Source organism: Erithacus rubecula, assembly GCF_903797595.1.
Source record: "Erithacus rubecula genome assembly, chromosome: 6".
In the NCBI taxonomy this organism is placed as follows: Eukaryota; Metazoa; Chordata; class Aves; order Passeriformes; family Muscicapidae; genus Erithacus; species Erithacus rubecula.
In genome coordinates this window covers 57,560,018-57,586,448 of record NC_136688.1, presented here as the reverse complement: position 1 = coordinate 57,586,448, position 26,431 = coordinate 57,560,018, and the positions used below count along the sequence as shown (strand labels likewise).

Genomic DNA, 26,431 nt, shown 5'->3' with positions numbered 1-26,431 from the left:
TGTGCCAACATGAAAAGGAATGAAAAAAGAAAACAATGAAAGGCTGTGCAAAAACAGGGAAAAAAAAAATTGAGAACTCTTCAGTTTCAGCCGTTACACTAAAAAGTTAAATTCTTTTAACTATCTTAGAAAACATTTCAAAATCTGAGTTTGCTTCAAATACATTTATTGGACATAGTGCTCTGTCTCCAGAGCAGGATAAAACCAACTGAATGCCTTAGGGCTGGTAGGCAGAAATCTGTTTACTTCAATTACAACTGCAAGGAAGAGTCTACCACCTTAAAGAAACAAACAGCCACATTTTATTTAAAGAAACAAACATTACAGAAACAAATGTTAGAAACATTACAAGTTCTGAGCAGCTTCTGGATCCTGCTGATTGGGAAAGCACCTTTGCACAGTCTGGAGTGGTTTGGCTTTGCACACCTGACCTTCCTAACTCAGCTTCTGCTCTGGTTTTCTATCCCTGTCCCTGTCAGGCTCTGCCACTGCCACAGATGTTGAAAATGCAGTTTAACATGTTGCTGGTGTTCAGCTTTCTCCCCCTCACACCCATTTCTTTGAGTGTCTTATTCTCAGGGCTGTAGGGATGGTAGGGAAGGCATTATTTTGCCTCTCTAAAACCACAGGGCAGATTTTGCCTGTAGTTTGCCCTCCCCAGAAGGATTAATCTGCATTTAGCAGCCAACATCACTGGTACCAAGGCACACAGGGTGTACCACAGCCACACAGCACTGCTCAGGGCTGTGCTGCCAGGGAACAGGCTCATGAGCAGGAACTTGTAAAAGACTGAGAGGATTCAACATTCCTCTTAAAAATTGATAATAAAACATTTCCTATCAGACTATTTGGAGCCAGGCACTCCTATTATTGCCAGTGCTCTTTGAGCATGGCAGCCAATTCCTCAACACAAGGAATTTCTTCCATGAATGCCTTCAGAACACAGACAGAAGGCACCACTTCATTTAGCTCTGCTTGAAGGCAAAAGCTGACAATCTGTTGTTTGTGGATGGATCTAAAGGCTTGGATTTTTTGGATGCATTTGTGTCCTCAGATTTCTGCTCCTGGCTCTTCTTCACTTCTTCCTCCTCAGCCATGGGACGTTTCCTCTTTTTGTCTTCTGCTGAGTTATTGACTCTTCCTCCTCTGGCTTTCTCAGTCCACACCTTTGAAGAACAGAAAATTACAAATCAGGCCACAAAACTCACCACTTTGTTTAAAACACATTATTACTGTGATCTTAAATCACTGAAATAATTCCTATAAAACTAATAGGGATTAAGTAAGGAATTATTTCCTCCCTTTCCTTTCTTCTAACAACATTCTCCTTCAAAACTGGACTTCTTTTGAAACTGTGTATGAAATTGAAGCTCTTAATTGTCTTTCTGGAGAAATGAGAAACCCAAAAGGCCCAACAAGTTAAATTAGAATAAAATGAATGCCCAGTGAATTAAGCCTGGCTACGTGACTTTAAATTCATTCCTTTTGTTATTTGATCATTGATTACATTCCTCTAACTTTGGAAAAGCTGCTTTCTGATATTGCTTGTAATTCAGTTCATATTTTCATAAATTATATGTCATAGATCATGGCACAATTTAAAACTGAAATCCATAAAGATGGACAGGAGGGTAATTTCAATTAAAAAAAAATTCTAACTGAAAATAACCCAGGGATTCACTGGAGGGAAAAAATTATCAAACCCACAGAATAAGAGAATGTTTTCTTACCATCCTTTCCTCTGATGTCAGCATTCTAAATCGACTCATGCCTTCTTTTATTACTTCTGCTTCATTCAGATCAGGATTATCTGTCAAAATGTTTGCTCTGTTCTCTTCCAGCCACATCTGGAAACCTGTCTTGGGTCTAAAGCAAGCACACAAAAATTGTCTGGTTAAGAAGATTATAGGAAAACCACATCCTCCCAAAGCACCATTTCTGAGCAGCACCTAACTGGGTTTTTTTTGTTCTCAGAAGAGCTCTGAGGGCAGCAGCCTTCTCTCTCCCACTGCAGGATGCTCAGAGAACATGCTGACCAGGCAAGACTAAGTCAAGCATTTTTATTAAAACTGTGATAGAGATATGGAGATTAACATTCCAGTTTTAGAATGACAAAGCATAATGGTTCTCTTCCTTTCTGACAGGGTCTCATCAACCCCAAAATTCACACATTCATTAGCATTACTCAGCTCATCCTTCTCACAGCTCTCCTTGCCACTTGTAGAACACCATCTGCAAAGGTTAACAAAAAGAATGCCAGGCCAAATGACTAATAATTACCTGCATCTTCCTCAGCTAAATGAAGCCTAAATGAAACATGATTGTAAAAATGCAGGTTTCATGAGGATTGGGATTGTTAGGATCTGCTTCCCAGGAACAAGGCAGATCAGAGCCTTAGCTAGAAGAGATCAGCTCCTCAGGTGATTGAAAGTTTTGTTGACCTTCTCTTTTAAAAAAAACACTGAAATAAAGCTTTTACTCTTTCATATAAGACCCTCAGCTTTGAGACTTTGAGATTTTCTAGAGCTGTTGAAACTTTCAGTACTTCCTATACTTGGAGCTGACACAGCAGCATGGTTTCATTTATCAAAGGCCATTACAAGTAGTATCAAGGCAAAAATTATTGCTTTGAGCCCCAAAATTATATTTTGAACTTCTCATTTAGTATTCCTTCCCACATTTTTCAAGTGGGCTCATGAATGTGACAATTTGTGAGTTAAAATTTAATCTTCATGTTATATTTCTCTGGCCAGTCCAACAGATTTAGAAATAAAATAGATTTTGGACTTGCATTTCTATCATAATTGGAATATGACATTGAGATGCAAGTGTCTCTCACCTCCTGTTTTCAGTGTTTTCCTGTGCAGTGACTTTGGTTTCTTGGGATTCATTTCCTGCTTTTTCTTCTATTTCTTCCACTATTTTTTCACCAGGATTAGTTGCAGGTGTGCGAGGCTGGAAGAAGGAGGCTGCTAAAGCCTGCAGAAATGGAGAATAAGAAAGAAAAAAGTAAAAACACCTCACTCTCAGACAGCATGTACCATGCAGCCTAACAAACCCCAAGCCTTTCCTAAAGACATAATAATCACTTGCATTAATAGAGTCTCTAGTCCAACCAATTTCAGCACAGCAGATGTTTACATTATTTAAATAATATAAAAAAATAAAAGTACAAGGCTCAGTACAGAAAGTAATTTCTCCAATTGATTTTTTTCTGCTGTTTTATGTGCCATCATAGTTTTTGCACTATGCTTAAATAAACTCTGCCATCCAAGCTGCTTTACTCCATAGGGTTCCACTTGATAAAAAGTTGGTAAAATTCCATTTTTGTTCTTTCTTCAATGAAATGATGAAAGAAAGACTCCAAACATTACCTGCTTGGTCTTGGGTCTGGGAGTCAGAGGCTTTATAACTGGGTTCTGCTTGTTTACAGCTTGACTGCCAGACAAAGATGTTTTCTTGGAGTATTTGGTCATATTGTCTAAAACATTTGCTGAGGGAACTGCTGGGTCTTTTTTGCTGGATGACACCTAGCAAAACAAATAAATGGGTGTTTTATTTATTTTCTGTCATGTTCCCCTCCAAGGTACCTGTTATATTGGAAACTCCAGAGAGAATCTGTTGTGATTTTCAATCAACCCAGCTGCAAAATTCTTACCTTAAATGGATTCACTCGTCCTCGGCTGCTGGCTGCAACCAGAGCTATTTCAGAGGAGAGAAAAGAGAATGTAAAAATGTGTGCACTCACACATATATCCAAATCTTTGAGGCAATGTGCACATTTTATGTGAGTAGAAAGAGACTGTAATAACCCTGTGAAGGTTATGCTGTACGTGCTCAGCTATTCTTAGTTATCAGAAATGCCACACAGGACCAACAGCTTAAAATACAACCCCAGAGGAAGACCCAGCACTTCCTCCACTCCCAAATCCGTTTCCACTCCTATTATTCTTGCTCAAGGGTTGGCAGGTTGCTGGAGGTCACTTTCTGCCCCTGCCTGCCCATACTCACAGTTCTACCTCAGGATTTCTCACTCTGCCTTGCAAGTAACAAATGTGCCTGTGATTAGTGAAACAAGTCCATTGATCACTGCTCTCATTTCTCCCTTGTCCCAAAGAGTGCCTTCATGGCATAGCCAGGCAGGCACTGATTCAGCATTTGGCACAGCTAAGTCAATCAGAACAGTGTTATGGAACATCATTAGGTAGTGAAGACAGGAACAGGGAACCTCTTAAAACATGAGAACAACCAGTGTGACCAGGCCAGCTTGGACAGGCCTTGGAGCACCCTGGGATAGTGGAAGGTGTCCCTGGGGGTTGGAATGAGATGAGCTTTAAGGACCCTTCCAATCCAAGCTTCCCATAATTCTGTGAATTTGCCATTTGACAACACTGTCATGCACTAAATTTAAATAGTAATAGAAGAACAAAGATTAAAAACCAGGAGAAGATTATGTGAAGAATGACAAAGGTGTCATCCTTTTACCCTGGAATAAAATTTACTCACCAGGTTTTGGAGTAATCACCTCTGCTGAAGTGACACCTCTGGAGAAGCGACTTGGCTCTTCTGAAAAAAGAAAGGAGTACTTATTTAGATGCAATAAAATATTGTAGAATAAATTATTTTTAAAAAATCAAACCAAACAGACAAGTAAGGAAGAATGGGGCTTGAACAACCTGGTCCAGTGGAAGGTGTCCCTGCCCTTGGCAGCAGGGCTGCAACTGGATGATCATTAAGGTCCCTTCCAACCCAAACCATTCTGTGATCCCATGAGAACAGCAAAATTATCTATATTTTAAAGTAATTTTCATTTTCAGACAGTACAAACACTTTCACAAAAACATCTGTCACCTCTACCTAGATTTAGAGCTGGAAATTTATTTCTTAAACCTTAAGCTTATTTCCTCAAAGTATGCCCAGCAAACTACTCATCTATCAATCCACCTCCTGCAAGACTGGAGCTGAAACCAAAGTAATTGATTAGTAGGTGAGACAGTCCTTCAGGAATAAAATCAGGCAACAGGAAAAACTCCCCCAGGGCCCCTCTAATGGATACTGAGCACAGAGCACACAGAGCTGTGGCTCAGCAGATGACACACAGTGAACTTGTCTCTTTGCAGGCACAGGCTGGAATACAGAGCCACTCAATTCCTTATTAAGTCTGCAAGAGTTATCTGGATAACTCCCAGTCTATCCAGAGAATATATTTTTCTTACTCTCTTTATGTACTTCTGGGGTTTCTTCTGCTTCCTCACAGGCATCAGTTTCTTCAGGATCTTCCACTTCTTGGTCCTGCTGAACATTCCTGCCTGGCAGCTGGCCCCAGTCCATGGCAGAGCTGCTGTAACTAAAAGGAAGGAATTCAGCAGAAAGGAAGTGGTCACCAAATTCAGAAGGAAAACTGAAATAACAGACAGCAAGCTCACTTACCTAATTTAGGCAATAAGAACAATAACATTTGGCATTCATGTGCATTATACCTTGATTAAACTGTGATGATTAAAGATGCATTAACCACTCCATAACTTTATTGCCAGAACACTTTGCAACAAATATAAATGCAAATATTAAAGATCTCCTGTAGTCTCCATGTGAACACATGCACCTCCAGTATCATCAGATTATTTTTCTGCATCCATGAATATACACACAGGTGGTAATATGGATGTATAATTTCATACTGAAGGCATCAAGTTTCAACATTTAATCTGATTATTCTCTAAATTCCCAGTATAGTAGGATGCACAATTCTTGCATTTTCCTTCTAATATCTGCCAATTACCAAAATCTGTATAATTATACATAAACAAAAGGCCCAGTTCTTTCAACCAAAACAGCCAGTACTGCATTACTCTGGCACTCAGAACAACATAGTGTTTGTGATTTTTTTTTATACCCTCAGAGTGGTAGACATGGGATTACAGTTTCCACACATGATCCAGAAGAACAAGCCAGAATATTTAGAATTGAGTTTTGACTGTGCAATTTAACACAGAACAAGGGAAAGGCTGCAGATAAGTTCAGGGACTTATCACTTCCTATTCCTTAAATAAGTCCCAAACTTCATAGATAAAATTGCTATAGGAAGACATTGCTTCCAAAAGTATGACATAAATGAATATGTATATAATATATTATCATATATATGTATATATTATTAAAATAGATTTAAATATGTTAAAAAACAGCCCCATAACAATTTTTTTAAAAGCCACCAAGACACACACACACCTTTTGCCTCAACATGTTATACAAAGCAGATGCAAGAGGAAAGATTGATAGCACAGAGAGAAAAGGAATGCAAAGACAATCTGTAGTGTGTTCCACTTTGAAGAGATGGGATTAGTTAGGAGGGAATAAGACTAAATAAAAGAAACTGAGATGGGATACTGAAAAAAAGGGATGGGTGGAGAAAGACAGGTGTGGAATGAATCAAGATTGAGAGACTGAGACAAAGAGGAAAGAATATGGTGGGAGTCAAATAACCAAAGGTAGGGAAAGGTGGAAAGAGAAAATTCCAGTCAGAGCAACTTAGTATTGGAGCCTGCTTGGCTCTGGGGCTGCTGGGCACAGGCACACAGGAAGTGAGGAGTGCAGATATTCCCTCTGCTGCCATCCTGGGACTGATGAGCCCTCACAAGACACCAACAAGGATGTGCCATTCCACAAGTATCATTCACAGCCAGAGCAACTGGAACTGCCACATCACCCACACACACCCTGCACACTGTGGGCCAGAGAAGTTCATCAGAACACGAGCAGAGCAGTAAAAACCATTCTGGATTTTCAGCCACGGAAATTGGCGTTACCCGGCGTTCGAGCGCTTTCGGACATCCTCCTCCTCCTCTTCTTCCTCCTGTTCCTGCTGCTGCTGTGCTGCTGCCAGCTCTGAGGCTTTCTGCACAGCCAGCTGGCTGAGGCGCTGGGCTAAGCTCAGCTTGTGTGAGCGGGAGGAGTATTTGATGGCCAAATTCACCACGCTGTGGGTCATGAGCTCAGCCAGCTCCACGCAGCGGAACTCGCGCTCCAGCTTACAGGAGAGCTGCAGGAGAGGAAACATGGCAATCACACACCTCAGCTCCACAGCTCCCTCAAGGCTCCAACACTGGAGTGTCATGGTGTTGGTGGAGTGAGTGAATAAAGACAAGCTACCAATAATAATGAGCTACAGGTGAAAGAAAGTTTTTTTATTTCCTTCTTCCCCCCACCCTTCACACTGATAAACAAGATTACCTGCAGCCCATCTTTTATCAGGGTCTGAATAGCTGGATTGCCAATCACTAGCCAGATTCCTGATAAGAGGAATCACACCAGCATTTACATCAGATGCCATCTACAAATAAATTATAGAATCATAAAATGCTTGGGGTTGAAAGGGATCCTAAAGTTCATCTCATTCCACCCCCTGCTCCAAGCCCTGTCCAACCTGGCCCTAAGCACCTCCAGTCTCAGGGATAAATCTCAGAGATTCTTTCTATGATGTATTTGTACTTACAGCAAACAGCTTCATTAGCAGTTCCTGCTGTTCTTTCACTGCCTGATTTTTAGCATTTTCATCAAATTCATAGCCATTTTTTGACAAGTAATCCACGTGGTTGTGAAATACAACAGAACGCCAGTACTGCTCCTGAAAAAAAGGGAGAAGGATGAGTGCTGGAATTCAGAGGGGAAAAACAGTCCCTAGCATAATGCCTAATAATTTATAATGTATTTCATCCACTTAAATGTTCCTTTCCTCTGACAAATCTTCAAGTCAATGCCTACCAAGGAAAAGAAGGATAACAACCACATTGACACAAACTGATCCAAACACTTGCCATATATGTTGAATTCCATTTATATTACAGGTTTGCAACAGGATGAAACCAACATGTTCACCAATATATATCAGGATAGACAGTTCTAGAACATGTTACTTGCTATCCCACAGCAAACTGGAAGTATTCCAGAATAACTAAGTATTAGGAGTTTACCTAAGAGACATCTAAAGAGAAACTATATTCAAACTTATTCAAAACCAATATGTTTTCATCAGATGTATTAGAATAACTTTTCTTTACCAACACATATTCCCTCAAGCCAAATTAACAGTTCCTGGCTTTCCTATCCCATTATTTTGGGTAGAGGGAGGAATGGCAAACATACCCTATCAGATAAAGAACAAAACACATAACCAAATGAAGGAGAATTCATTAAAAATGACAGTGTGTTCACTATTGAAATCTTTTATCTACATTTATATTAAGGAGAACAAATTTCAAATAGCATTAAACTGTTGAAAGGCAGAGGTTAGAATTTTATGTTCATTTTTCTTTTGTGCACTACAGCTGAGCATCACAAGTTTAAAATACTTAAACCAATAAAAATTGAAGAATAAATACAGTTATTTTTCTAGAAGTTGTCCACAGGCACATCTTGCTTCAATCACCCTCTAAACAAGCCAAGCCAGAAGACCTGTGATTTCAGTGATTATGAATTTGGATACTTAGTACATCTACCAAATTTTTTTTTATGCCTAAAATAGTAAAACTCAAACATTTTCAAAGGCATCTTGGCTGGGATGCCCAAATCTGGTATCACAACCCAGTGAAAAAACAAGAGTAAGAAAGACTTCACTGGTTAGAAACAGATCACGTGTAAATAAAACTCTGCATCAGCTCTGCACATTTTATTTTGTGTTCACTTAGAAACAACTGTGAACCAAAGCAGAAAATCTCCACAAAACACTGAACCCAAACAACCCCCTTGGCCACTGTTTTAGTCAGGGTTTGCACTGCCCTGTTTCTCAACAGGGTGATCAATTGTACAATCCCCAGCTGTGGACTCCACACCACTCCTTACCTCCATCTGTCCCTTCTCTGTTGCAATTTGGCAGTAAGGGAGTTGAAAAGGCAGGATGGCTACAGCAGGTCGTGGCAGGGTGGGAGGGAAGCGAGCTCCTTTACAGGGAATGCACCTGTGCACAGGAAACAGAGCACAGCCACACTCACCACAGGCTCCACACCTCAACCAGATACCTTAAGGGGGTTTGTTCTTTGGGAAGCAGCAATTAAATGACTGGCTGAAATACAGCAATGTGTGAGATTGTATGATAAAGGGTTATCTTTACATGGCAAGCAAGAAAACATTTCCAAACCAGCAAAGCACACACTGCTCTTGTTCACACTTTAAACTCCAAATGTGATGTTGTGATCTTGATCTCACATAATGTTTGATTTGACAGCTGTTACAAAGAGTAAATGCAATATATTAAAATCAGAAACCACTGAACAACTGAAGGCACAGACTTATTGTTTCATTATATTTAAAGAAGTAATTTCTGGTAACAATCACTTAAGCAAACCATTGACTGGGGAGGAGCTGTGCTTCCTGCAGCACCCATGCAGCACTGACAAAAACATCTGGGTTTCTAAGCTGCTGTTTCAGAAACTTGAAAAACAAAAAAAAAAAAAGAACAGGAAGCATCAGTGTTCTGGCTATCTCTTAATTAAGGCATATGGTGTTTGTACAACAACCCTCCCCCCTCCTTATCTTCATTATGTTGCTGGCTTTGTGCAAAATGTTCTTTGCAATTCAGGGAGCAGCACACTCTTTCTTGGAGTAGAAGGAAAAATTCAAGATGAGACTCACAGTTGACCATTTTAAACTGTGATGTGACCTGCACATTTTTGGTGAATTTTCTGGAGGCCAACATAATGATTTGGAGAGAGAAACAGCCAGAGAAATTACATTTAAACAGAGGAATCAAATTATTTCCCTTATTCCAAAAAAAGCCCAGTATTATGAAGAATGCAACGTAAGTTTAAATAAAATGCAATCTCCCACCAAACTCTGCAATTGTCTGTAATCAGCAAAGTAAGAGAGTCTAAATTTCAGTAAAATATGTGAGGTGATGTATTTTGCCCTGGTAGGCAAAGCACACAGACCACTGAATAAAAAAGGCTACAAATAAAGCTTAGCAACAGAATGTCCAGCATGCAGGTCACACTAAAGAGAAACAGTTATTTACACCAGTGTAACATTTTATAAAGAAATGGTTAGCTTTCAGCTAAATACTTCAGCAATTTTACATCCAAAATGGTTCTTCAAGGCCACAGTTTAAATATTAATGTAATAATAGACAGCTCTGATTTATCTCTGTCTGATGATGATGAGTCATACGATTAGATTATTTTCAAAGTCCAAAAAAATGGGGGGGAAAGATACCAAGAAGTGCAAAAACTTGGGGAAAAAAAAAAAATCAAAAGCAGAAGTAAATTTCTAACAGCCACTGTCACTTTAAAAAGTTTCTCTAGCAAAATGCAGTTTTATGAATGTGCCAATAAAGTGCACACACATCTGTGAGCCAATTAATCAGTTACAAATCATAAAACCCTGAGTGACTCAAAACCAATTCAATGATGAATCCTCCATGTAGAATTCTATTTGGGGAGTTACCATTTGCATATTTGCTGGTGTTTCAGCACCAGCTGAAGTCTGCAGTTTCTCCCTGTAAAAAGAGATTCTCTAGGATTGAAAACCAAGACAAACAAAGTGTTTCCTCGTGAATTCTCTGACCTGAGCTGCTGGGGATTTTCATGGATGCCAACGACCCAATAATGATCATATTTCCCTTTGCAATGCTCTCTGGTGTTGCAGACTGGAATCCAAGTGTTCCCGAGCGCCCGGTTCAGCATGCGCACGATTCCCTCGGAATCCACGTAACAAGGGGTTCCTGGTATAAACCAGAGCCTTGTAAAATCACAGCAAATTACAACCCAGCAAGGTGGGAGTGGTGAGAACAGCTGGGAAATGATGGTTTACATATTTCAGAGAGGACATCCTCTCTCCCAAGCACAGCACAAATGAGTTTGGAAAAGGCAGTTTCCTTGGAGAGATGCGCCACCTTCTGTCAGCATCACTGCTGGTCGACTGACAAGTTCAAAATTAAAACATTTTATGGACAAATCCAATTTATACTGCTCGGGTAGATTCCCAAAGGAAATCAGCTATTATAGAATTACTTTTTATGTTTATTATAAAAGGTCCTCCTAAGCTACCAATTTCAAGGGGTTGGGGTGATCTTATGATGTGTTAACACAGTTTATTTCTTCTGGCTGAGAAGGAAAACCAATCAGGAGAACAAGTTCTGATAACATTTGAATGGGCAAATATTAAAGATTTCTGACAAGTATATTGAAAGAATAGAAAAATAGAATTTTGTTTATTGTTGAGAAGACTGGAAGAAAAAGTCCAAGTCCCAAGATCTACATTATTGAAAGGGCATTAATTAGCCAAACTTCACCACAGAATAACAGGATAGTTTGGAAGGGATGTTAAAAATCATCTTTTTTCACCCCCTGTCCTGGGCAGGGACACCTTCCACTATCCCAGGTTGCTCCAAGCCCTATCCAACCTGGCCTTGGAAACTTCCAGGGATCCAGGGGCAGCCACAGCTTCTCTGGGCACCCTGTGCCAGGGCCTGCCCACCCTCAAAGGGAACAATTCCTTCCCAATATCCCAACTAATCCTGCCCTCTGGCAGTTTGAAGCCATTTCCCCTTGTCTTGTCCAAAGTCCCTTTCCAGCTTTCCTGTAATCCCCCCAGCAGTGTCAGTATTTCTCAATATCTCTCAAGCAGGTGTTTCATACCTTCTGCAGAGAATCCAACCCACACCAAATAGGATTTCATTGTAAGAGAAAGAGGGTCTCCATGCAAAATTTGTCTTTTCTTCATTCCTAGCTCCATCAGCTGTACCCCAAGGCACTGGTCCCCATCAAACCCAGTACCTAGGAAGAAGTTGTCCAATGTTTGTGTTAGAAAACAGAAGAATTGGCTAAATTAGTTTTGAATCAAAAATTAATTCTAATGCAGTGTTACCCATGGATATCACTGTCAGACACACAATTATTTGATATTTTGGACACACAAGATGTGCATAACAACAAATTCCTTAATTTCCTGTAGTAATTCCTTCTGGCACATCTCAAACCCACTGTTGCAAAATTCTCCCCTTCCCCACAGTTCAGTCTCAGCATCCCAATATCAAACACAGGCTCTTCTGTCAGAAGTCATAGGTCAATGGGTTATGATAAATGTGCTTATAAAAGCACCACCCAGAAGAGGAAAAGGAGAAACACCATGAAGAAAAATACTCTCTGGTGATTACAAACAAATTAACCAGTGTGTGAAGCCAGTGAGAGGTGAAGATTGAAAACAATCCCAGTTGAAAAAAAAAGACAAAAGGGAGAAAATACCTCTGTGATAAATAACCATCAGCTGCTCTCCATGTCCTGCCATGGACACCACTGGGCCTGGGAGACTGAAGATCTCTCTCTGAACCCCTCCAACTGTGAACACACGGACCAGCAGGGCACTGGTGGCACAGGCAGCCCAGCCCTGACCTAGACAGATGGCCTCAATCTCTTCATCCTTTGGCATATCCACAGTCCACTCCTTGTTGGCATCCCAGGAGCCAAAATGGATACAGTGGAGCTTGCTAAGGCAGAGATAAAGAACCAAACATGAAGTCAACAAAATATCTGAAAATACACCAGTATATTAAATTTTTATCTGAAATCTCTGATGGAGCTACAGATTTCAGATGGAAGATGTAGCTCTCAGATGCAACTACAGAAAATTTCAAGTGGTCATTTGCAAAGATGTTGCTCTCATTATTAAAAAACTGAAGAGCCAATTTGACCTTCAGTACTATAAATTTAAAGCCTCTAAAGCCTGAAGCAGAGACAGTCAAAAGGTCTGAGGGGAGATTTTTTAGATGGGAGCAGATATATGTCCTCCTTGGCAATCTGAATATCAACCCTCAATAGAAGCCAGTCATGTTATGCTATCTTTCAAAGGGAAAAGATATTAGAAACTTCAGTTCTTAATAATTGAAAACTGCTTATGACCAATCCACAGACATCATGTCTTTTGAGAGGTTACTCACATCCATTGAGAAAAAACTGACACTTTCAAAATCAGACAACCAAAATGTAACAAACAATACTTTTCAAGGGTGCTTTTCAATCTATCACAAGGCTGTATGTGTGAAAATAAGAGGAAAGCTCTTTCTTCAAGGTATTTCCACATAAACAAATAATAAAATACAGTTGAAATTGTTCTTAAATGCAAGAACAGAGTTTAGCAGGCCCAGCTGCTTACATCTTTCTGTGGTTTTCATAAACTTGTGTCCTTCACACTTGAAATTCCTATGGGTATCTCCAAACATCCCCTTAGCAACAGTGTGAAAAGAAATAGCAGAACCCTTATGATTGATCTTTGATCTGAGCAGACTGAAAAACTATTGTTCATGTTTACAGCTCCCTTTGAGCCTGCAGTGTGTGAAGTTTCAGTGTATATATATTTGAAAAGGCAATTAAGAAGAAATTCTCAAGAAACAAATGACATTTTTCAATACTCTTGAAGTCTTCAAGTAGGTGGAAGCTAAAACCCTCCTTGAAAGTAATCCCATAAATAAAAAGAATGATCAAAAGCCCAAAAGCTCAGAATTGATGGAAGCTGATAATAAAAGCCGAAATACCTGCAACAAGTTCAGCTCCTTATTATGGGTTTTGCAGATCAATGACTTACCTTGCAAGCTCCTCTGTACTCTCACAGGCCAGCAGGATGGCTTCAGTGGAGAGGTCAGCCATGGTGTGGCTCAGGGAGTTGGGGAGGTGTGTGGCATGGTGCACAGAAGTGTCGTGGAACTCGATGTCTATGGCGCTGTCCTGCTCGTCGTTGTAGCAGCGAATGATTCCAACAGAATTCCACACCTGCCAAAAGCAACCACACACACCCAAACAAACCATCAACTCCAGTGCTCTAAATCTCTGACATGCACTGCCCTAAACCAGCCTGCTGTAATTCTTTTATCTGAAAGCAGAGCTGGAGAAAGATTGAAGAGCTTTGTAATAATCAGGACTCGTGGTTCCTAAAACAGCTGGATTGGGTAGGAAGTAGTTTCACTCTCAGTGCTTAATCACCTTTCTCCTTACCAAATTAAGTGTAAAGAACTTGCAGATAGAAAGAAATAATAAATGATTAACATACAATTCTTAATAGCACAAAAATATCCATAGTTCTGGCTTTAAAGGAATTTTTAAATGGATTTGCTAGAATTGAGTAGCACGAGTACAAACTGCATAGATTGATTTTGTCTTAAAGCAAAGTAGCAAATGAAATGTAAACCAAAACATTATGGAGTCCTTGCATGAAAACAAAGCTACTTTCCATTATTTAGCTTCACACTGCAACATATTAAAAATACAATAAATCTTGGGTTAGGTTAAAACACAACACAAAATGGACAATATTAAATATAAAAGAAGCATCCAAATCTAAATAACCACATGAATTTACCATGAAACGATGCATGAGATGCACAGGAGTGGAGCCAGACTGGAAGGGCTTTTGCCTGGGGGTTGGCATTGGCCCATCATAGAAAGGCTGCTGTGTAGATGATGCTGGCAAAGCTGAAAAGCCACCAGTCTGATCATCACCATCATCCTCCTTTTCAAGAAGACCAGAACTAGCTTTTATCAACCCAATATCTAGAAGTTAAAAAAACAAAAAATCTTACACACAGTTATTACGACAGCATATAGGTTTAAAAAATTAAAAACAGTCATGATTTCTCTGGAAAAACAAAGCAGAATATATCTGAGTAGAGGATGCTAAAAGAACATCCCAGTAAAAGAGCTCTGGAAAATAAAATAAATTGTGTACCTAGTGAGTTATCATCATCATCATCAATTACTGCCCTTCTCACATGGCCTGGGGCTTGTATAAGGTCATCAGCATCATCCTCATGATCTCCAGTTTTTGGGGAAGAAGGTGGTTCAATGGTGTCCCCATTTAAATAATCATCATCATCTCCATCAAACAGATCATTGTAGTCTTTGGCCACTGCACTGGCAACCTACAACCAGATCAGCCATCAGCACAAAACTTCCTCTGGACATGGAACTCAAGAAATAAATTAACACACAAAATAGAGTGTTCCACATAACTTATATCCTAAATAATGATATTAATTCAAGAAGTCATTGGTACTGAGCACCTTGTCATTTGGCTTCTCTACATCACCAATATTTTCCAACAGCCCCAGGTTTCCTTCAGTGTCTGTGTAAGCAATTTGCTTATATTTAGGATGCCATGCCAGTCCACAAATTGAGTATTTTTTCTCATGTTTCATCCTAAAAAGAATATGAAAAGAATGGATTTTAGTAAGCTCCTCAGGGCAGAACCTTCCCCTCCAAGAGTTATTGCAAAAAGTGGTAAATTTTATTAGTACATGAAAGTGATATTACACATAATAAGATAATTAATAGGTCACCTTCAGAGTAAACAGCTGCTATAAAAATACAGCAAGTCTTCCTTTTCTATGAAGAAAATAATTTAAGGTTTAAAAATCAATCAGAATCATATTCTTAAAACAACAGCTTCCTGATACACATTTAGAAGACAAAGCAACTCCTCAGCACTCATTTATTTCAGAACCATCCAGTTATAGAAAGAACATTATTTGTTTCTCTTGAATAAACTGATAACTTAATCCTCTATCTTTTCCACCCTTTATCTTTACAAAATTCATCTCATTAATTATTTACACAATCTGTCTATAATTCTTAACATAGAGATTGCAGTTACAATCATGTTTCTTACACACAATATTCAGATAATTCTCTTCTTCTCTACCTCATTTAATAATATCTTTTATTTTAATTGGGGGAATACTTAAGGTGTTTTTAAGAGCTATAATTAACCAGATTGCAATTTGCCAGTCTGTCCTTTTTGGCCTACAGGTGAGGATGGCTGACTGACTGACCTGTGTTTCCCTCTCCCTCTAGAAATCATATTACTGGTGTCTGGTGAGGAATATTTGTTTCCATCAAAACTACCCTTTAATCAATCACCAGTTTCAAAAATAATAACAGATATACATAGAAAGATTCTGGGATTTGAACAAAATCCACCTTCAAGTCCCTTCCCTAAGGTGCCTGACAGGTTAAACCAGAAAATCCTGTCAATCTCATCAGGGTTCCTCAAGAGGCAGAGTTCTACACTTGCACAAAAAAGTTTTACAGAAAAGACCATAAAATTCTATTTTGAGAAAAAGAGATGAATTTGGGGATTTATGGAACAACACTGAATACCTCTCTATGCACTGCTGGCTTTCCACATTCCACACCACTATATTCCCATTCACACTTCCAGCTGCCAGGAACTGCCCACAAGGAGACCAGACCACAACATTCAAGGGCTAAGGAAAAAAAGAAAACAAATAATAATCAAAACTGACTAAAGCATGTACAGAATTCCTATTCTGGAGCTTAAAACAGATAATCTGGAATAAACAAATTAATAATCATCTTTAGCAGACCATATCCAGCCCTCTGTCTATGGGCTGGGGTTAAGTAACTCTTTTTCTTTAAAAACTATTATAAAAATGGTTGTTTTAAAAAAACACTCTTTAAGACAGCACACCTATTTTTGTTTCAGACTATGCATCTTCTGTCATTGAACAGTGCCAAGAGGCAAAACAAAACCCAATTCTAGACATGCAGAAAGAAGTAGAGTGCATTTTGCAATCTCAGCACTAAACATAGCTTTATTTATTTTCAATTTAATACAGTCCCATAAATTAAAATCCAAGGCTGTGTATTCTGCATCTTAGTAACACTAGAAGGTGGTTCTCTTCAAACCAAGGATTCCCAAGTACATAGTGAGGTCAAAAGAAAGAAGGTGGCACACTCAGGTCTACTAAATTTCAGCTCAATAAAATATAAAGTGAACAACTGACATCTCTGCCCTGTACAGAAATAATACTCCTGACATTTTCTCTAAAAAGCTCTGTATTTAGAGCAATTTGTGAAAACAGATGTTCTTCAGCTGCAGTGGGTGAGTCACTGGCAGACTTTAGAGACCTGGTGGGTTACTGTGAATGAAAGAGGGGAATCAGAGCCACATGAAAGTGTTTGACACCACTCAGTATCTCTGCTCTGTTTTCCAACAGAAAGTAACAGGATCAGAAATTAAACAGAAAATGTGAGCAATCATTACCAAGAGAAGGTGCCAGGGAAGGGAGAAGTACTGTGCAGAAGACAGTTTCTAGCAGAATAACATTTAAATTCCAGAGTATTTAACAAGCCCCTGGTTTCTGTACCTACCTCTGTGATGGAGGCATCTGAGAGATTGAATTGACTATCCCAGGTTTCTCTTCTGAACAGTTCAACAACTTTATCTACAGGAACTGCCAGAAGCTGCTCAAAGGGAAAATATTACACAATTTAGAACAAGTTACCTGTCAAACAGAACACTCAAACAGCACAGTTCCCTCATTCAGAAGCCTCACAGATGTGACTGCCTCAGGATTTAACAGCTCTCTAACATCCCAGCCATGCCAACTGAGAGAGGAAGCTGAAGTAATTTAAATTACAAGGTTCTTTAATGCTTTCCACATGCAACAGAGCAAGACATTCCTGTTTTTACTGTAATCTTAATTTCCTTCTGGCAGAAAACTGCACCATAAGGTTATAAGTTTGTATTTATCAAAACATGACATACACACACACACAGTTTTCAAAGCCCTGAGCACAAGGCTTAGGTGATTCTTTGCCCTCCCTCCCCAAACTCCTTTTGATCAGGTTACAATTTCTCAATAAATCTGATTTGAACAGCTGATTTCTAAACCAGCCCATTTCAACTTCCATAAAACTACATAAATGCTACTGGCTGGTTATTTCTTTAGGATTTATTTTTGTTAGGATTCTAACAATTTGCTTTGTAAGAGAAGCAAGACAACTCCTTAAATTTTGAATACATGTGTGTGAATAATTAGCATAAAAATGGAAAGTATTTGGTTTTATGCAATATGGATATTGAAACAATGTCCCAAGGGTGACATTCACTCTTCCATAGAAAATTGACACATAACACTGTCACAGCAGCCAGGGTTTTTGAAAAATCATGAAATCATTCAGGTAGGAAAAGAGATGGGGACTCCACACTGCTCTGGGCAGCTGTGCCAGGTCTGACAATGCTTTTGGTGAAGAAATTTTCCCTAATATCCAATCTCAACCTCCCCTGATGCAAACTGAGGCCATTTCCTTTTGTCCTGATGTTTGTGACCTGGGACAAGACATCAACCCCCACCTGGCTACACCCTCCTGCAACTTTGATCTTCAGGTGAAAAGAAAGGGAGCAATTTACTGAGGAAATATTTACTGACCAGGGCAAAATTTACTCAAAGCAGAGAAGGACAGGATCCCTTTGATGCTGTGCTGTGAACAATTTGATTACTTCCCTCATGTACAATGTTCCTTTCTATTCAGCACACCAAGACTGTTTAATGCTGGTTAGGGTTGACAGCAGGACTCCTGCCAAACTCAGTCTGGAGTTTAAACAAGGAGCCATCTCCAGCTTTTTATGTTTCCTAAAAGGGAACTTCACCCCAAATATTTTCCTTACTCCCAGGAGGTGCAATTTGGGCTTGCCCAGATTGAATTCCACCATTGGACTCAGAGGCAAGAGAAGGATTAAGATGTGATAAAACAATGTCACTTACCTTGCCAGTGCCAGGTTGCCAGGCAAGCCTGCAGATTGATTTAGCATTTATCACATCATTACATTTCTGCAGCAGCAGCCAGCTTGTCGTGCATGTCTGAAAACAAAATTTTAAAAAAATAAGTGTAGTAGCTCAGCAAAAATCTGCTGTTTAGTACAAATTCTTAAAGGAAAAGGGTGGGGAAAAAAAAAAAAAAAACAAAAGGAAGAAATATATCTGAACTGAAATTATCTTTTTCATCAAAATACAGTAGTACATACTGCCTTAAAAATACTTTGTCAATGTAGCCCTGAAACTATTTTAATGACAATAAAATTACTTGTAACAGAAATAAGATCACAGAACATGTATTTTTAATCAAGTACAGAACAAATGAGCCTATTTTTAGGTTACAGAGAAATGTGGCCAAAAAGCATTTGTCAAACCCAGATCAACTGCAGCAAGGTGACACACAGCAGCCTAAATATGGTCCCAGAAGTATAAAGAATGAATGGCTGTAATGTCAAATCACAGCACAGATTCATGCATCAAACTGCCCAAATCCTGGAACATTCCCAGTATAATTTCCCCAGAAGGCACCCACTGTCAGTCTGAAACATGAGGTTTCACAGAACTATGCTTGTGTCTTTAAAAAGTAGCAAGCCACAAGTGTGGGGGTATATTTTCAACTGTACTTACAGGAATAATTCCACAGGGATTCTTATTCCAGTCAGTGGCATTTAGCAGAACTAATGCCATACCCATATGCAGAACTGCCTTATTAAAGCCTTCACCTGAAATACTCAATTTCCTAACAGTTCTAAAAGCAGAGGCTAAATGTGTTTACTACAGTTAATAAATTGTTTATTATAATCAAAATTCCTCAGTCCTGAAAGCAACGAGCTGAAATTCTGAAATGAGGAATCTGATGTCTGTTGCTATCCTCATTTTGTCCTTGGCACTTACAGTGTTGGCCAATTAGGAGAGATGAATGGAAGGAATCAGGGATTTTACAGGCAGGAAGAACAAAACACAGCTACCCAGGCAACATTTCATAATCAGGTTTTGGAATTTCTCCCAGAAGCAGATAGAAGTATTCTGTGAAGTGTAGCTAGATTTCATCCCCAAAAGGAAAATCCTACTCCAGGAGGGTTATTTCAGTCCAGCTCTTCTTGCTGTCTGTGAAATCCTGGATTCCTTAAGAAAGATTTGCCATGGAAAGGGCAGCCTTTACCTGATCTGCAATGTTCCAGACTCTGACAGAACCATCACAGCTCGCCGAGGCCTCGGTAAGAGAATGGAGTAAACAAATTAATAATTAAAGACATAGAGAAATTAATGCTACAAAATGGAAAAATCCCTATAACCAATGCCACAGACACAGGATACACAGGCAGTTTTAAGAAGAAAGCCTCCCTGTTTAAACCACTTTAAGATCTAAAACTTTCCTATGCTGTCATCTTGATAATTGTACTCAGCCCCAAGCTGCTGTAATTACAAACCCTCATATTCTAGTGAGCTATTTATTTGCCAAAGAGGCTCAAAATTATTATTAAATTTCTTCAGTGAGGCACCTTTTCTCCTCTAAATTAGATTCCAGAAGCACACAGGCAGTAACTGATTAGGAAAGCAAAGACTGAGTTCTCCTGGGAGGCAACAAGTTATGACAGACTCCATCACCAGCAAGGTCAGATTAAATGAAGTTGTCTCATCTGCTCAGTCACTGGTTGATTTTTTTTTGTAAAAACTACATTTTAATTTTTTTTTTCCACAGAGAACATGAGATTCAAAGCAGAAAGCAAATAAGAAAAGAGGTTTTTTTACCAGGTAAAGATCCTTGGGGTCAAAAGACAGGCTTAAAACAGGAGCATCGTGTCCTCGGAACGTTTTCTGCTTGCTGCAATCAGCCACCTCCACAACTTTGATCATAAAGTCACTGCAGATCACAATGACATAAAATTGTTAACATTGCCATTAACAATGGCAAACTCTGTTTTTATGGCAAAAAAAATTGAGCATTAAAGATCTTTTGGGGATGTTACAGCTCTCAACACTATATGATGTAATGGAAAATGAGAATATTGAGGTTTGTTACAATGGAAGTCAGGCCAGACTGTTTTTATCAGAAAATTATTTTTGTTCATGTCAAAATTCATAAAATATGGTTGTTTTTTGAAGGAGATATTATGCACACACAGACCATATACTTCTTCAATATAATATTTTACATGATCCAATAAAAATCTATGCTCAGATAGCAGAGAGATGATGACTTAACAAGAATTAACTGCTGAGTGGGACCAATATTCATTACTATAATTATTTGGCCAAGTGGCTTTTAAAAAAAAGATGGTGCAAGTAGTTTATTTTGTGTGACTTTTTAACAGGATTTTTAAGACTCTTTAGTGTATTAGTTAAAATAAGAGAATTTTTACAGTTCCATTCCTGCTTCCAAAATTGCAGCCATTGCTGCAGTTTAACTCAAAATATCAATCCTAACTCCTAAAACAAAGAGCTCCTGTGATAAACTTCCAGTAGCACTCCCTCTCAAATCTCATTGCAATACCCTCAGAAATTTCATTTTAGGATCTTATTCCACTGGGTTAACCATTACTTTTAACCTTTCTAGTTAGTTCATACGATCTTTGGCAGCCAATTGGATGTTAAATTTATACAACTGAAGTTTGAAGATTTCATGTAAAAATGGAGAAATCTGGGACAAATAAAAGCAATTCTTCTCAGCTGAGCTCCTCCACTTAATGGCTTTCACCATTCTCCTTCAGTATGACACAGATCTCACTGAGGGGTGGCCTGACAGTCTTGTGAGCTCTTTTTCCTAAAACTGTGGGAGCCCCAGCCAGGCTGCAGGAGTACTGAGGGGTTATAAAAGTTTTAGAACCAGCAAAGAGTTTGCTGTCTGCCTAATCTCTCTAATCAAAGTTAGATCCTGGGGCAGAGCTGTTCTCTCAGAAACAAGCACTGGCAGAGGGCCCAGAGCCATGATCCCTGTCAGATTTGGAGATTACTGTGGTGACTGCCCAGCCTCCCAGTTTTGGAGGAGCTGCTGCCAGAGTTCACAGTCCAGCATGTTCATCCAAAATGCTTTTCTGGTTCAATTCACACTTAAAGGAGTCAGGAAGCAGATCTCTGCCATCTCCCCTGTGGAGCAAAATTCCAGAAGAGAGGCAAGCACACAGCCTGAATTAGCTATGACTGCTCAAAGAGTTCACCAAATCCAATTAAGAATCACCTGAGCCTTAAACACATGAAAAAAACCCTCACAAAAAACCCATTGCCTGCTGGCAATTTTGTCTCCTCTGTTAAAGGACTAGAGTATATTCTGTAAAAAGCACACATGCTGCTCAAAGAAAAGAACTGAACTACATATTAAATTCCCCTCAGGCAAGTCTTGAAAGTGTCATCTGTTATCATTTGGCAGAGCAGTGATGCTTATGCCAGAGAATGACTCAAAGCTCTCACACAAATCAGAACCAATCTAACTTTTAGATGTGCACATTCATCTGCAGCTCCATGATCCTGAGCAGTTGGGACATTATCCTCAGCTCCCAGTGACAAAACCCTCAGTGAAAGGAAACATCCATAAGGATGAACACTTGTGCTTCAGACTGAGAGCTAAAAACACTCAAGCCTCCTAAAGAAAATGAATTATTTCACAATACCAGACTTCTGTATAAAACTGCTTGGTGGATCAAGTATCTCCCACAGCATTGTTTCCTTAACTCCTCTTCATTCCTTTCTTCCCCTCCATCCCCTGAAGGCATTTTCCAATCCTTTGCAGCCCTCAGAGGTTTGTTCATGACCTCATTGTACCAACCAGCCCTTGAGGAAGTTTCTGAATGGTGCCCACATCACCTGGATCCAGCAGCAACTTTGGTGCCATCAGGACTGAAGGTGACATGGTTGACATGCATGGGGAAACGAGTGAGGATCCCATCTGGAGCTCCCTCAGGAAATGTGTGGATCTGGACAGTGTTGTTGGAGACTGCAGTGATCAGCCTTCCATTCTGACAACAAAATCAGTCATCAAATCTGTCAGTTAAAACACATTTATGCCACAGAGAGAAAAATCCAGCTCTGATGTTCCCAAATGTAGATTGGTAGATTAATTTTATTCATTCCAAAAAGGTCTGATAGTAAGAGTAGTAAGGGAAATACTCTTTAACTTGTATTTTTTTTCCACCCAAAAATACAGATAAGCACAGTGACTTTAATAATTTAGCACTTTAACCACACTGACTTGCATGTTATTCAGATTCATCTGCTGCAGCATCAGGAGAGGGCACCCTTGGACTGGAATTCCCAGTTAAATGCCACCAGAGAAAGATGAGAAAGTCATGAACTAAAACTCAATTCTTTGCAGAAAACAGAAGGTTGACATTTACTAAAAATTAATCCAGATTTTAAGAAGTGCAAAACAAAAGAAATAATTATCCCATACTTGGAAAATAATACCCCTTTTCAGTGACAGTACTATTTCTCAGCTGTACACAGCAATAAATATAAAGAAATGTTTTATTTTCTTTTTTATTGTGTGGATTTTTGGGGGGAGGCAGCTTAGTGGTGGGGGGTTTTTGTTAAAGTGTATAAAATTATAGTAAAAATCCTGAATGCAAAGTAAGCAGCAGTCAGCAGTGAATAACCTAAAAAAGAAGTGATTAGATTTATTACCTAGATGACATCAACATCTCAGAACAGTCCCTCATGACATTTCATTAATGAAGAGTAATTTTGGAAAAAGGATATCCTGACATTTAAGCCTCTCACTGTTTAAAAATAAAACATCCCTCAAAACTAGGAGCACCCTTTTCAATTTTTCCTAGGAGTTTTGCTCACCTTTTCTTAAATAGTTTTATCAATATCTGGCTCTGCCACTGGTTTGCTAAGAGAACCCAATCAAGTCAACTCACTTGGTTTGTGAAACAATAATTAATGTGATGGAAATATACAGCAAAATACTCTGAAAATCAATGATGAAAATAGATTTTACAGGTATTGAGGAATAGATACATGAGGTATGTTAAAAAGTACATAAGAAAGAGGATTCAATTAAGGCAGTAATTCTGAATAAGATGTCAAATGATAATTCTCATAACACAATACAAATATGTTAATACTCATTTATTTCCTCTTTCATATTCCTCAAGTAGTTGAAAAGCAATTTTAAAATTTCTCTTTATCACTGCCAGGTTAAATACACAATATTTGTGGAATATGTAAGGCTGTGATGGAGGCTTCTACAAGTCTTCCAAAATTGCCACAAAGACAATCTTTTAGACCCACTATAATTAATGTAATATTAAAAAAAAATGGACATGAATGAAATAATGTGACAGTTCTCAAGTTAAATATATGAATATGCAGAGTAAAAATAATTATTTTCTATTATATAAATCCTCTTCTCACCTTGGGGATACTGGGTCAGAGGCACCTTTAGGCCAAACAATTTTGGGAGTGAAACATCAAGCAATTATTTTTTTTAAAAAGTGTTATCAAACAATTACTTTGTGAAAGCAAGTTTTGATTAATACAGATTATAATTCCTTGGACTTTAACACACATCCACATAAAACAACCTCCTGGCTTTCTTCCTAATACTTGATGATCACATCCTATGCTGGGAAAATTCCTGCAACTCACATGGTGAGAAAACACTGAAACAGCCTAAGAAGTTCACTGCATAATTAGCTTAATCTGCTGGGTTTATTTCTCAGAAAGGAGATCAAAGTCAGAAATTAATATAACTGAATGTGAAGGAAGAGGAGGGGAAAAAAACATGACAGAAGTTCAGTTAAGTGACAATTCCTCTACAAATGTGTATGGGGTAGAATGGATTGTCAGAGGTAATTCTTGTTTATTGTTACCCACAGGAGCAGCAACCCTGAGCTGGCAAAACTCCATCTGTAGGAAAATGCCCAGCTGGGAGGAGTTGTGTTAACCTACCTTCAGAGCACATGAGAAGGCCTTTTCTCCCACATTAATGGACTTTGGATCATCATCATCCAGATTTTCCCAAATCCTAACATCTCCATCACTGCCACAAGTCACAATGCAGCTGTGGAAAAACACAGGATTTGTTAACATCCAGGAATCTGCTTCCTTTTGTAAGGGTTTGCTTGTAATGCCAAATGAGGCTTTTTGTGGTTTCAAGGGATTGTTACCAGACCATCTCTTGTGAACTGTCTTTGCAATAATAATGAACTTAAGAAAAGAATAAAATAATGTGGACTGTAACCATAACCAGTATAGAAGTAGAGTTTGTTTTGAGAGGGCTTGGTTTTTTTTTAGTTTACCTTTTAGTCTATAAAAAAAGTAATACCAAATATATAGTTTGTATTTATACACTCAAGAACTAGAACAAGGAAGAGATGAAAATACATCAATCCCAATATTGCATTCCTTCAACTATATTTTTAATTTCTTAGTGCATACACAAATGTATTTACTCCCACACTACCCTGATTTCTGCTAAAGTCTATGAAGTCACTCTCATAAAATGTGCATATAGAATTTTTATATATATAATACTTACTATATATATATATACACATGGGGATATATATATATATATGGTTGAATTTAAGTTACAAATCAATCACTTCTAAACTCAGAGTACCTAAATATATCCCACAGCAAGTTCTCAGCACAGGCAAAACCCAAAGGATTTCTAGGACTATGCCAGGCCATAAATCCATCCCATCATCTCACACAGCAGTGGCTGATTAGAAACTTACAGAATCATTAAGATTGAAAAAAGCCCTCTCAGATCATCGAGTCCAACCATCCCCCAGCACTGCTGAGGTCACCACCAACAAATGTCCCCAAGTGCCACATGCACACAGCTTTTAAACCCCTCCAGGGATGGGAACTCCACTGGGCAGCTGTGCCAATGACTGACCACTCTTTTAGCAACAAAATTTTTCCTAATCCCAAACTCCTGGGAAAGCATCAGACAGGAATAAGCCCATCCCTCTCCCAGTGCCTGGGAATGGGCTGTTACCTGCCAGTGTCATCAAAGCAGACATCAGTGTGTCCCTCACTGTGACCATACCGCATTGGCCTCTGTGCTGATGGCATCTTTGCTGCCACCTGCCTGCTTAGGGAGAGGAAAAAAGAGGAGAAACAACATCAGTTTAAAGGAAACACTTGGGGAAGAGCATCAGATGGAGTGACAAGGTGAGAGCTGCTGGGACACCCACTCAGTCAACCACCTGTAGGGATGGGGACACGGGGATGGGGACACCAAGGGGATGGGGACATTGCATGGGAGATGAGGATATTGTAGGGATGGGGACATTGCATGGGAGATGAGGACATTGTGGGGATGGGGATATGGGAATGGGGACATTGCTGGGAGGGGAGCATGGGGACGGAAGAGGGGGACACTGCAGGGATGGTGACATTGCAGGGATGGGCACACAGAGTTAGGGGAAGGCACAGGGATAGGGGTAGCAGGAAAAAAACATGGGGATAGGAGATGGAGCCATTGACTATTGTGGGGATGAGGGACACGCTGATGAGATCATGGGTGGGAGATGGGGACACTGCAGGGACGGTGACATTTCGGGGAAGGGGATATCGCGGGGATGGGGACACGGGGAGAGGGGCGTGGGCATGGGGACAGCGCGGGATGGGGCCCGGGTTACCGAGGCCCAGAGGGGCCTGGCGTGCCGGGGCCTCTCCCTCGGCCATGCCAGGGCAGGCCGCACCAGCCGCCCGCCGGGCCCCGGCAGGGACCCGCATTCCGCTCCGGAAAGCTCCCGCACCGCCCGCGGGGGCTCGGTGGGGCCGTGCCCGCCTCCCCTCCCTCCGCCCGCCGCTCACCGCCGGCCCGCCGCCCGTTCGAGCCTTCCCGCGCCCGCCGCCGCCGCTCCGCCCTCACGG

The 26,431-nt window shown here is 39.7% G+C and overlaps 1 protein-coding gene across 1 annotated transcript; it reads right to left on the bottom strand.

The window, feature by feature from the left end:
• Positions 1 to 279: 279 nt before the first annotated feature.
• Positions 280 to 26,430, bottom strand: WDHD1 (WD repeat and HMG-box DNA binding protein 1). The gene is made up of 26 exons (XM_079307814.1): positions 26,372 to 26,430; positions 25,548 to 25,640; positions 24,491 to 24,602; positions 22,403 to 22,554; positions 20,354 to 20,465; positions 19,764 to 19,814; positions 18,551 to 18,646; positions 17,154 to 17,246; positions 16,140 to 16,246; positions 15,044 to 15,179; positions 14,710 to 14,902; positions 14,344 to 14,534; positions 13,573 to 13,757; positions 12,237 to 12,478; positions 11,631 to 11,768; positions 10,558 to 10,714; positions 8,842 to 8,956; positions 7,496 to 7,627; positions 6,810 to 7,042; positions 5,217 to 5,347; positions 4,507 to 4,566; positions 3,659 to 3,702; positions 3,375 to 3,530; positions 2,840 to 2,979; positions 1,731 to 1,866; positions 280 to 1,166 (listed from the first exon to the last, which is right to left on the bottom strand). The coding sequence occupies exons 2-26, from the start codon at positions 25,622 to 25,624 to the stop codon at positions 966 to 968; spliced, it is 3,390 nt and encodes a 1,129-aa protein (XP_079163940.1). The 5' UTR covers positions 25,625 to 25,640; positions 26,372 to 26,430; the 3' UTR covers positions 280 to 965.
• Between the last annotated feature and the right edge of the window lies 1 nt (position 26,431).